This window comes from Podarcis vaucheri, assembly GCF_965113315.1.
Source record: "Podarcis vaucheri genome assembly, chromosome: 14".
Classification (NCBI taxonomy): Eukaryota; Metazoa; Chordata; class Lepidosauria; order Squamata; family Lacertidae; genus Podarcis; species Podarcis vaucheri.
This window is the reverse complement of record NC_138752.1, coordinates 14,217,880-14,230,358: the sequence shown is the minus strand read 5'-3', so window position 1 is coordinate 14,230,358 and position 12,479 is coordinate 14,217,880. Positions and strand designations below refer to the sequence as shown.

Sequence of the window (12,479 nt, the reverse complement as noted above, 5' to 3'; positions counted from 1 at the left end):
AAACAAAAATAAATAACTGCTTGTTTGTTTGTTTGTTTGCTTAATGAGTTGAAAGTTTTATTTTTGTACTGAATGTTATTGGTATATGGCTTTAATAAACCATATATTTAAGGCTGTGCAGTCTGCATTTTGAACAGTTTTGTAGTGGCTGCAGCGCATTGAACTCAGCTGCCTTGTAGATGCATCATTTCAGGGTTTACCTTCAGTTGAACGCATCTCAGATCAATCCCGTTCCTCTGCTGAATTGTTGCTGAGGTTCCAAACTCAAATCAACTCAAAATGTCTTTAAGTACAACTAAGCCAAAGACATACGGGGTATTGTCTTCCAGAATTTCACCAGAAGGATATGAAATCACTGATTTAGCAAGGTTTTAAGCAAGAACCCGTGACTAGCTGAGGTTAGCATGTGCTCTGCTGCCAAAGCTTTTGATGAGTGGAGTGCTGGTTTTTATAGTTATGAAACCAAGCGTCATCCGTGGGATTTTGGACAATACTGAAAGATGTTTATCCATAGATGATGATGCAATTTCACTTTAGCTGTCAGCTATGTAACATAACAACACTGGATTTCAAGAAACCCTTCCAGAAAAAAAAGGCACGAGTAGTTTACTACTAAAACATGGGAGTAGTATATAGTTGCAGGGGCAACTAAATATGCTTTGGAACCTTAAAATTGAAAGATGGGAAATCAAACAGTTCTCCTCCTCCCAAATTAACATGCTTCAAAATCCACTGGAAAGTTGTCCTGTGCAAATTTCTAAGCTAGTGTCATATAGTTGTTAAACCAGGACCTGAGAGACATCCCCACTTGGTGCCAGGAGCAGGTCATCAATAAATCACACAGAGTATGTAAACTCTTTATTAGAAGAAACAAGGTCTGCTCAGGAGTGCCAGGCCTAATGTGGACTGCAACTCTACTCCGTAGATCTTGGCCCTATGAGGCAGTTGTGGAGACAGAAATTCCCCGCCTTCCCAAAGCTGCCTAAGTCTCCTCCTCCCGAGTCCTTCACAAGCAATCTGAGACGCCTCCAACTCCCCTGTCTTTGCTCCTCTCTCTTCATATCTCTTCTGTATCTGGGATTCCAGAGGGGAGGGGAGCTTGTAGGGGGAGACACCAGCCTGACTCATCTCTGCCTCTTGGCCTTCCTCCTCTCCTGCTACCACTTCTGCTTCTGGACTCCTCTCTGCCACAGACTCTCTCTGCTCACTAAGCCCTGTTGCCTTTTCAGCCTCTGACACCTCCTCCCTCCAGAATTCTCCCTCTGACCGCCCATTGTCATCCCATCAGCAAACCCTGGGCTCTTAACCTTTGTCCCTTGGGGGTCCCCCAGCTAGTTCCCCCCACCATTACACTGGGTGACCTTAGGTCAGTCACTACCTCTCAGCCTAACCTAACTCGTTTTTCTTCATTGCAGATATGAGGAGGAGTCTGTGCTACAGGAACTATTATGCTGACAACCAGACCTGTGATGGAGAGCTGCTCTTTAACATGACCAAAAAAATGTGCTGCTGTTCCTACAACATTGGACGAGCCTGGAACCGACCTTGTGAACAATGCCCCCTCCCAAGCACTGGTTTGTATTTCTGCTGGAGAGAAATATCAAAGCTGTTAGCAGAATCTTTTATACATCTCAACATTGTTTTGAGATTTATACATCTCAGCCATTGTTTTGGCTGCTACATGTGCACATGCACAAATGTTACGGCAAAGTCACCAATGCTGTGCTAATGTTGGGTTTGGTATGCAACATAACCTGTTTTTCCTTATCTAGCCAAGGTAGATGAAACTCCCATGGGTATAGAGACAGGATTAGTAGACGATTGTCCAAGCTGCGATTTGATCAAAAACCCAATTCTCAACCACCTGGTGTGCGTAGGCTCTCTTGTGGCCAAACTACTTCCTCCATAGAGCATCACTTTCTCTTGCCCTATATCTGCAGGTAGTCTTTGGGGCTCTGTCTTCATTCTCCCTTTCCTCCAAGAGTATCAGGGAGATGGTATCAAAGTAGATATTATTTTATTATTTATTTTGACAATTTTTATACTGCTTTATTACAGTTGTCTATAAGCGGGTCTACAAATAATAATAATAATAATAATAATAATAATAATAATAATAATAATAATTAATAAAACAGTTACAACCCCCCCCCATTATTACAACACTCATGGATTTATTTATCTGTCTTAATTTAGGAGAATATTTGCTAGCTGCATTCACACATATAACCATGTTTTCTGTTAAGTGATAACCATAAATGTTAAACAAACCTAACATCTCCGATTTGGCCCAGGGTTTATTTTGTCATGTCTTTGTTGTTTACATTGTTCTATCTAGTTTAATTTTAAACATACATCCACAGCTTTGTCTGCATAGGATACTGGTTCTGTGCATAACCAGGTTAGTGTACACTTCATGTAAAGATGTTGGTGAGTTTGGGATGAAGATTTAGAAAACCTTGCCTTTAAAAGGCATAGATTAAAAATTGAGAGTAGGTTGTTTGATTATTTGTGTGTTCTGAATCTTTTTACAGTATTTACATAGTTCCCAGAGCAGGTTACATCCTCATCACCAATAATTAATACAGTAAAATGACTGCATTTCCTTGAAGTTTGAATCAATCATCTTACTTTGTGACTTCAGGGAAATAAAATTATTCAGTGTGGGACTTTCCGTACACTTTTATTTCATTTTTTAGATGAATTTGCAACTCTCTGTGGAAGTCAAAGGCCCGGTTTCGTCATAGACATTTTTACAGGATTACCAGTTGGTGAGTTAAAATTCTGTTGAGATTTACTTTTCATTTCATATGGTATGTATTAGGGGAAAGGGGGTGTTTGTTTTTATGATTTGCCTTTTCCTGGGAAATATTGAAGACTAAACAATGTGGTAGAACTCAACCTCCATGCCTTAGTTTGTCAGACTATGGCACCCTTTTTCCTGGGTCTTTTTAGCCTGCAGCTGTGGTGACCGCTACTTGGGATGAAGATAACATAAAGGTTTGAGGGCATTGTAGTTTGGCTTAGTTTGTAGACCATAGGTACCGAAGGGTGGAAAGCTTCTGGGACGAGCGCCAATCAGCAATGGGTTTGAAAGGGAGTCTTTTCTTTTTGCTAAAGCAGATTTTTATCTGACCTTTCACATCACTTCCTCTGGGTATTGAATTTAAGCGCTGGGGGGGGGGGATCCTTTATGTTTGTGTATACTTTACGAGAGAGCAGGGAAAGGATTCAATATGAATGTTTTTCGCACACTATAAGCCTGTAGGTGTTTCATAGCCAAGGTTTGAAAAACTCAAACCCAAAGGGGGGGAAATAAGGAATTCATAGAGAAGGAGCCAAGTATTCTTAGACGGAATTCCCTTCTTCCTTTTCTTGTTTTCATTTGCATGAAGAGCAAACTGGTGCAAAAATCAGGATTGTACAATATGCCCCAGGAACAGAGGTTAAGAGGAAGTCTTTTTGTTTTTCTTAATTGGGCCAACTTCTGCTTCAAACATCCCAATCTTTATTCCTTTGTTAATACAGATATTGATGAATGCCGCGAGATCCCCGGTGTGTGTGAAAATGGAGTCTGCATAAACCTGATCGGCAGCTTCCGGTGCGAATGCCCAGGCGGCTTCTTCTACAATGAAAAGTTACTGATCTGTGAAGGTGAGGGGCTTCCTCTCAAGGCTATGACAGTAGTGTAGATATGGTGGTAGAATTGCATGCTGAACGTACATGCTGGCACATGTAAGGGCATAGGTTCATGGGCACAGCGAGGCTGCATCAGGTCTTGCTGCCTTCTTGTGCTTCCCATAATTATTCTGACGGCCAGCAAACATGTCAACGTTCAGATAAGAGGTCTTTCGCATTTGTCATAATCCCTGATGGTGCTGATATGTGCAGTTAAATTTGCTGTAGCTGAGGATGCTTCACCCCTCCCATTGCAAGAATCTGCTGACAATGTTTCAGAAAAGAGGGGGTGGGTTTTGCTCATTGCTTCTTCCGCCCCAGCCTGACTTCAAAGGGAGTCTGAGTGTTATCTGTATATAGATAAGGCTGCTCAAGCAGCTGTAACACTCATGCAGTCCAGTGTCTTTAGTTACCGTATTTTTCGCTCTATAACACGCAGATTTTTTCTCCTAAAAAGGAAGGGGAAATGTCTGTGCGTGTTATGGAGCGAATGTGTGGTCCCTGGAGCCGAAAAATGAGGCAAAAATCAAACCGCGCTTCAGGGAGAAGGGAAGCCTGAAGAGAGGAAGTGGCAGCTTTCCTGCATTCTGCCTCAGGGTCTTACTGCCCGCCCTCTCTGTTTCGTTGCTGTGTTTGCTCAAACGGAACAAAGAGCAGGGGAAGCCCCTCCCCTCCAAGCAAGTAGAGGGGAAAGCAGAGCGTCCGTCCTTCTATCCTCTCCCTGCTCCGGAGGAACAATGTTTGTGAAGGGAAGAGAGATTACAGGTTCGGCTTAAAATTCTGATTTGACTTCCTGCTTTTTGTTTTTGGAGACACACAGCATTCAAATATGCTTTCTTCCATTTAAAGAGGGAGAGAGAGAGAGAGAGAGCACACGCTGGCTGGCTTGTGTGGGTGGGTGGGGGGGAACTTTTGCCTTCCTTTCCTCACGTTATAGCCCTCTCCTGCATTCTTAGCCTTCTGTGTTTTTCCTTCCCTCCCCACTTAAAATGTGGTTACAAAGCATGGATCCACATGGATCCTCAGGATCTTTGCATTGGGTCACCCCAAATTCACCATCAGAGCACATAGCATGTCCATGGCTACAGCCTGTCCCCCCCAAAAAAAAATCACGCACCCACTGTTGCCTGGGGCTGCAATGGTGCAAAAACGTGGTTACAAAGCATGGATCCACATGGATCCTCAGGATCTTTGCATTGGGTCAGCCAAAATTCACCATCAGAGCACATAGCATGTCCATGGCTACAGCCTGTCCCCCTCCCAAAAAAAAAAATCACGCACCCACTGTTGCCTGGGGCTGCAATGGTGCAAAAACATGGTTACAAAGCATGGATCCACATGGATCCTCAGGATCTTTGCATTGGGTCAGCCAAAATTCCCCATCAGAGCACATAGCATGTCCATGACTACAGCCTGTCCCCCCCAAAAAAAATCACGCACCCACTGTTGCCTGGGGCTGCAATGGTGCAAAAACGTGGTTAAAAAGTATGGGTCCACATGGATCCTCAGGATTTTTGCATTGGGTCACCCCAAATTCACCATCAGATCACATGTCTGTGGCCACAGCATGAAGCACAAAAATGATACGTCCACTGTTTCATTCAGAATATTTTTTCCCTTGTTTTCCTCCTCTAAAAACGATGTGCGTGTTATGGTCAGGTGCGTGTTATAGAGCGAAAAATACGGTAGTTTATGCAGTAGCTGTAGGGAATAAAAAGAAGTTATACTTCAGAGCTGTCGTTCGTGTGGTTCATGCTCTGCTGTGCTCTGCTGACTTTTTGAACTGAGTTTGGTGCTCACAGCTCTAAGTTGTGAGTCCACGGCACTTAGACCTGCTCCCTGCAGTGGAAGGTCTCTGGGAGTGCTTTTCCAGCTCGCCTGGCCCAGTCGGGGCTGAAGAGGTTGAGCCCAGTCATTGGCACTGGCTCAAAGGCAAAGCTGACAGTAGCCACAAATCGGGGGCAATAAGGTATGAATGTGGGGATGATTAGGGAAGCAGGAGAGGATATATTATTTAATGATATCCTTCCTAACTTGCGCTAGCAAGTTCCATATTCTAGCAGAGTTCCAAACATCCCCCTTTTAAATTACGCAGCAATCAGCTTGTTGCTGACTCATCTGAGTCTTACAGTGGTGCCCCGCAAGACGAATGCATCGCAAGACGGAAAACTCGCTTGGAGGTGCTTCGCAAAACGAATCTCCTATGGGCTTGCTTCGCAAGACGAAAATGTCTTGCGAGTTCCTGCGGGTTTCCCCCCTCCCCCCTTTTTCTAAGCTGCTAAGCCGCTTATCAGCTGATCCGATAAGCCACTAAAAGCCGCTAATAGCGCTAATCCGCTAATCCATCAATGGGCTTGCTTCGCAAGACGAGAAAACCGCTAGACGAAGAGAATCACAGAACGGATTCTTTTCGTCTTGCGAGGCACCACTGTACTATTAAAGATTCTTTCCTGGTAAAATCCCTTCTAATCCCTCTTAAAAAGAATAAACACAAGAATCTGATTAACGTTAATATAAAAGTAGTTTACTCACAGATTCATTCAGGTTCACAGACATATCCCTGAAGGTGGGCTTAAGTTACATAACAACTAGAACTATTCCGTAAAAAAGTTAGTCCCAATTGACTGCGACTAAGAGTCACTTCTCCAAACACACAAAAATGGAGAACACACACTGATCAGAACATGGAGGCCATGTGCTCCTCCATGCTATTACAACAGACCACACCCTCTTCAAGTCCCATGTAGTGGAAGTCTGTCCCAGCTCAGGAATGTTGTACTTGTCTGCAGTTTTACACCCCACAGTGTTCTCCTTCATGGAGAGCACGTGTTGCGGTGGGGTCTAACAAGATACCTCGCTGTTGCTGGGCGGGAAAAAGTAGTTGGCAATTGGGCTCCTCTTGTCGTTGGGGAGAATTTGATGTTGCCATTTTCTGATTGACAGCCTAGAAGGCTTTTATTCCCTGCGCGCAGCGTTGAGCTTCCTCTTTTCGTTGCGCGCATCAGATCACCCACCCACCCTCCCTATATTTAGGGTTGTTTGCATTGACCTCGCTATGCCTGTCATGGAGTCATCTGCTTTTGGGACAGCGGCCTGGTAGGAATTTTGTCCATTTGGCTGATTGGCTGGTGCCATTTGGTTTTTGCTTACTGCATAGCAAATCGTCACAACTTGTAAGGTTGTGGTTAGGCATTGGTTTTATGAATTGGCTGGTGGAGGGGCATGGATTGGCTGTGCCTGCCCCTCCAATGCTGCTGCTGCAAGGGTACTCCGTTAAAGGAATCCAGGGGCTCGCCATGCTTTTGTCCGAACGCCTGTCAAGGGGCTAGGGCCACGCAAAAGCCCCTGGGAGCATTTGGGGAGAGGTGAGGGCATGGCACCCGGCTCCATCTTTCTCCCCAAAATGTTTTCCCTTTCTGACTTCACGTGCGTGTGAATGTCAGTCAGTCCCCGTGTGGGGTCAGATAGTCGCAACCAATGCCTAAGCAACTACTCACATTTTTTGTATTTTAATAAAGTTGTGGCCAAAATTATGTCAAAAACCTTAAACAAAAAATCTGTGTGAATTTTGTTTTATTGGGGTGGCTTGGGGACCTTGACATGCAATGAACAGAGGCCCAGTGCTTCTTCCCCATACACATTTTGAGAACACCACTGTGTGAACAAGAGACTGCAGACAAAGGCCACAGTCATTTTAGTACCCTTTTCTTAACTCTCTTCATCAGTCTATACCTGAGTGCTAATTCTTCTTCCTTGTCATAATTATTCTTTGTTGGCAGTAACACATTTAAAAACAAAGCCCAATAACTTCTAATTTGGTCACCTTATTACAGATTTGCAGCCATTGTTTTATCAGCATCCTTGTGATTGACTAATATGCCCTTCATCACAGAAACCAGATTTCAAGTTCAAGCTTGCTTGTAGGAATTCAGTGTGTGAGAGTTCAACTATTTTAAATGGTCATGCCTCCTCCATCTGTGGTAATAAACTGATAAGTTTTACTAAAATGCATCACTGTGGGCTAGTCTTTCGGATGGAAAAGTACTGTTCAGTCATATGCTATGCTTCTAGTCAGCAGGAAAGAAAACTAGGTCAAATAAAAGTAATGCTAATTAGGAACTTACAATGAGCTGTGGACTAAAAATTTAAAAATCAGGAAAATGTATTCCAAAAAGTTACACTTCTGAATTAAAATAATTGCGATGAAAGTAGCATAATAAGTTTGTTAAAATGAATTTGTGAATTTTAAATAACTGCATAACAGACTTGCAAATTATTTAATCGGACAAAGTTGTTTTGTGGTATTTAGCTCATTAGTTTCTCGCCAAGCCCGAGTGGTTTACAACTGCCTTCTCCAACAAAGTACTCCCTAATTGCTTTGGACTTCAACTCCCATCATAGGCGCCGACTCCATGGGGCTTGAGGGGGCTCGAGCCCCCTCAAAAAAATTTTTGGGGGGGCTCAGCCCCCCCAATAATCTCGGGTGCCCTTCCAGCAGAGCGCCGCCACCGTCCCCCGCCTCCTCCTTCGCCAGCCAGCCAGCCAGCCAGCCGCGCGCCCTAATGGCGGGGGCTCCTGCCTCGCTGCTTCGACTGCCGAGGCACTGCCGGAAATCCCGCGAGAACAGGGGAATCCCGACTGGCCACACCTCCCAGCCAGCCAATCGGCTGGCTGGGGGGCGTGGCTTGCCCTATTTAGGGCCGGAGCCACTTTATTTGCATATTCATGAGCTTATTTATTATTCATGAGCTTTCCCGGGCCCCCCCAATATTTTTTATAAGTCCGCGTCCCTGACTCCCATTATCCCTCATTGGCCATGCTGACCAATGTTGGTGTAGCCCAAATTATCTGGAGGACACCAGATATGGGGAAGCTGATTTACAGAGAGGGCAGTCGAGGAAAAGATGGAGTTGGCCCTAGGTGACTTGAGCAGCTATTACTTTTTATATTAAAAAGCATGAGTGTCAAATGTTTGTGGTGCTCACACATTTCATCACGGATAGCAGTCTTCTGCACAGCATTTACCTGTGCTGTCTTGCAGTTGTTGCTTCCTGGATGATATAGGATGACCTAACCTCTGTAGCCACCAAAGGCTGAGAGTCCCTAAAGACATTGAATAGCATTGCAGCTTTCTACTAGGTGATTTGTCAGTGGCAGAATGTGGTAGCTGAGGTTTAGCCTAGGCCTCCCTAGTCCACATTTCTAGAGGAAAACTCCCAGAGATGCCAAATGAGGCAGGGCTCAGGGTACCACTTGGCTCTGAGGTCCCAATATTTCCAGTACTTCCCTTGGTCCCTACGGTACAATTGAGGACCCATCTTCATTTCAAGATAAACAAGAAAACATGGGTCTTTTCCAGTCTGTACTCTCAAATACAGATTTTCTACTACCTTAGAACCAACAAGCTAAGCATGCGCAACCTCAAAACAAAACACTTTATATGCTTTGCAGGGAGCTGTATCCAATCCTGACTCTCTTTGAGTCTTCCTATATGATAGATAATGTTTCCAAACTTCTTAATCACAAAGCTTGCATTTTTAGGTGTATACCTACAGGATTTTTTAAAACAGTATACTAGAAGTGCAATGTGTAATCTCAGTGATAGTCCTTAGATTTATTACGGTTTAATGGCATAACTTCCATGAGCGTGCGAGTTCACAAACTGAATCCTGGGAGCCCTGCATCCCAAAACATTGCTTCCTGCCTTCAACCTGTGGGTGGAACCAACCTGCTGACCTTTCATTGGGAATGGAAATCTGCCATTCGGGTAGGTACAATCGTACTTCCTAAGATTTTGTTTGTTTTTCCCCAACAGATATTGATGAATGCCAAAATGGGCATGTGTGTCAACAAAATGCAGATTGCATCAACACACCAGGTAGCTACCGCTGTGATTGCAAACCTGGTTATCGGTTCACACCAGTCGGTCGGTGTGTTGGTAAGTACTACCAGCCAGTGTACCTTACTGCGAAATTCATGGCGACACTGATTTATTTTTATTGTTAATATTAAATGCCTTGGTCACTTTTTCTTTGCCACGGCAACTTAAAGGGACTTACAAAAGTTGCCTTTTTGCAAAGACATGTACTAATAGCACGTGATTGAGGAGACTCTTGAGAGTCCCATGGACTGCAAGAAGATCAAACCTATCAATTCTGAAGGAAATCAGCCCTGAGTGCTCACTGGAAGGACAGATCGTGAAGCCTAGGCTTCAATACTTTGGCCACCTCATGAGAAGAGAAGACTTCCTGGAAAAAACCTCATGTTGGGAAAGATTGAGGGCGCAAGGAGAAGGGGATGACAGAGGGTGAGATGGTTGGACAGTGTTCTCGAAGCTACCAACATGAGTTTGACCAAACTGCGGGAGGCAGTGGAAGACAGAAGTGCCAGGCGTGCTCTGGTCCATGGGGTCACGAAGAGTCAGAGACGATTAAATAACTAAACAGCAACAACAAAGAGTACCAGAATATCTTCTTTAAATGCAATGTCTTATATTTTGTCCACAAGTGGGCAGTTTTTTCTCTCTCATAAAGATGCTGGAGAAACTTTTTTTAAAAAATCGCGTGTTTTCTGCTCCGGAAACCTCAAGAACAACCTAGCCATTACAGTTGCTATTTATTTTTATTTTTTTGCTAAGTGTACTACAAGCACGTTCTTTAGTGCTAGCATTTTTAGGGACGTTTGTACAAGTGCTTTGATCCTGCACATTTGAAGGCTTAGTTTAATTTATTAAATTTATGGCTTCAGACAACAGAAAGGTGTCTCAGAGCAATTTACAAAAAAGTAAAATATGAAATTGCATCATAAATGATCAATAAGAGCTGTACAAATGTGCTAGATGCGTTCATCCCAAATCGCCAAAAACAAGGATAATCCACCCCATCCAAAAAAAGAAGGAATGCCAAAAACAGCAGCTTAATGCCACACCATTAATGCTGTTCAGATGCCTGGGAAAATAAAACTATTTTTGCCTGGTGCTGAAAATATGACAGAGTTGGCACCAGGCAAGCTTCCTTGTGAAGGGAATTCCATAATTAGAGGGATGCCACAGAAAAGGTCTGTTTTATTGTTGTATCCCTCCAAATATATCCAAACACAGAGAAGGACCTCAAAGTCCAACAGACTGGCCACTTCTAATTCTTCTGCCCCATTTCTTTCTCAGGGAACTAGCAATCTCCAAGGCTGCTGTCAACCTCTTTTTATCTCAGATAACAGCAACATGAAGTAGAATTAATGAAATTTCAATTATATGAGACATTGTTTCTGCCCCCTCCCAACCCCAAATGAGTTGTATTGAATGTTAAACATACTCAGAGGAGACCCATTGAAATTAATGGCCATGACCAGCTTAGGTCTATCAATTTAAATGGATCTATTTCAAGTAGAACTGAGCTACACGCAACCCTATGTGTACAAAGATCGGTGTATGTTTCTGAATAACACCGCCATTAGAAAGGACTTTAGCAGTATTTTCCTGGGCTGTTTTTGTTCCACATAGTTGGGTTTTCGGAAGAGCACCTTTTCCTAAAGTACATGTTTACATTGTTTATAAGGCCTTTGTGGGGAAAGGGTGTAGACACAGAAGTGAAATTTCACTCTGAGAATAAATGTCTTGTTTTGCTTGGTTACATGCAGTCACTTAGAGTGTGCTTAACATAATTGTTCTTGAAAGGCCTTCACAGAAACAGAAACAGGAAAATCCAGGGCAGCTGCTGATATGAGCAACAATGCCCCAATGTATGTTGGCACAAATATTACTTCCCTGAATTTTGCTCTGGCTTTCATAGGAAGAGAAAATAAGATGTAATGTTTGCCAGTTGATAAGAGAGTCATTTTAAGTAACACACACTGGAAAAGGTATAATATGTTGTTTGTGGCTGCATAAATCCTTAACCTTCCAAATTCACACTTCTCTGAATTCTGCAACCCTGTTCTCCAACCAAGTAATTTGTACAAAATTGTACATGCTAGGTAAAATGTGCATATATTAATAAAAATAATATATACACAATGCATTATATTAGGGGAAGTTGCTCGCAAAAATGTATATATTGCATATAAAATGTATATATTAGGAGAAATTCACACTAAAATGTTGATGAATTTTTATGACGACTAAAAAAAAAAAAGAATTTGCAAACTGATGTGGAAATGTGGACAGCTGACAAGTTTGGGAAAATAAGAAACTAAGAGAAACTAAAATTGACAGATTCAGCCATCCATAGTAGCAAGTCCAAATCTTTCTCCTTTGAAGGAGGGTCTTGATTCCACATTCGGTTATTTTATGTATCCAGTTAAAGTATCTCAGATGAGAGAACTGGAAAAAGACTCATATTTGTCCATCAGAGTAGGAAACACTGAGCTAAACAAAGGAATAGGTAAGTTTAGTTTAGGGCAACTTCATATAGTTACGTGGTTCCCAAGCAGTAATTTTTGAAACTTCTGTTATTTTCAGACCGCAATGAGTGTCTAGAGGTACCCAATATTTGTAGTCATGGAGAATGCCAAGACATAGAGGGAGGTTACATCTGCCGTTGCCACACTGGATTCAAAACCAATGGAGACCAAACTATGTGTATGGGTACGTATGAAACTACATTTTCACCTTTCTGAGTTGTAAGAGGAAAGCTCTGTTTTGGGCCTTAATTAATCAAGGTAACAAGTTTCTCCATATCAGTTCATTACATTCCTGCAGTGCAGGGGTTAGACTAGATAACCCTTGGGGGACCTTCCAACTCTGTGATGCTATGAGATGGCCGCACAGTATATTGACTGATAGCATAGGAAGTCTATTTTGGGGG

The 12,479-nt window shown here is 43.0% G+C and overlaps 1 protein-coding gene across 3 annotated transcripts in view; it reads left to right on the top strand.

Annotated features, from left to right (window-relative positions):
* FBN1 (fibrillin 1) overlaps positions 1–12,479 on the top strand; it is a 217,779-nt gene that overhangs the window by 165,971 nt on the left and 39,329 nt on the right. For all 3 annotated transcript variants that reach the window (XM_082198198.1, XM_082198199.1, XM_082198200.1), the window contains 5 exons: positions 1,416–1,574; positions 2,700–2,771; positions 3,529–3,654; positions 9,494–9,616; positions 12,134–12,259. In XM_082198198.1, the coding sequence (XP_082054324.1) occupies positions 1,416–1,574; positions 2,700–2,771; positions 3,529–3,654; positions 9,494–9,616; positions 12,134–12,259 (606 nt within the window). The remainder of the gene's footprint in view (positions 1–1,415; positions 1,575–2,699; positions 2,772–3,528; positions 3,655–9,493; positions 9,617–12,133; positions 12,260–12,479) is intronic.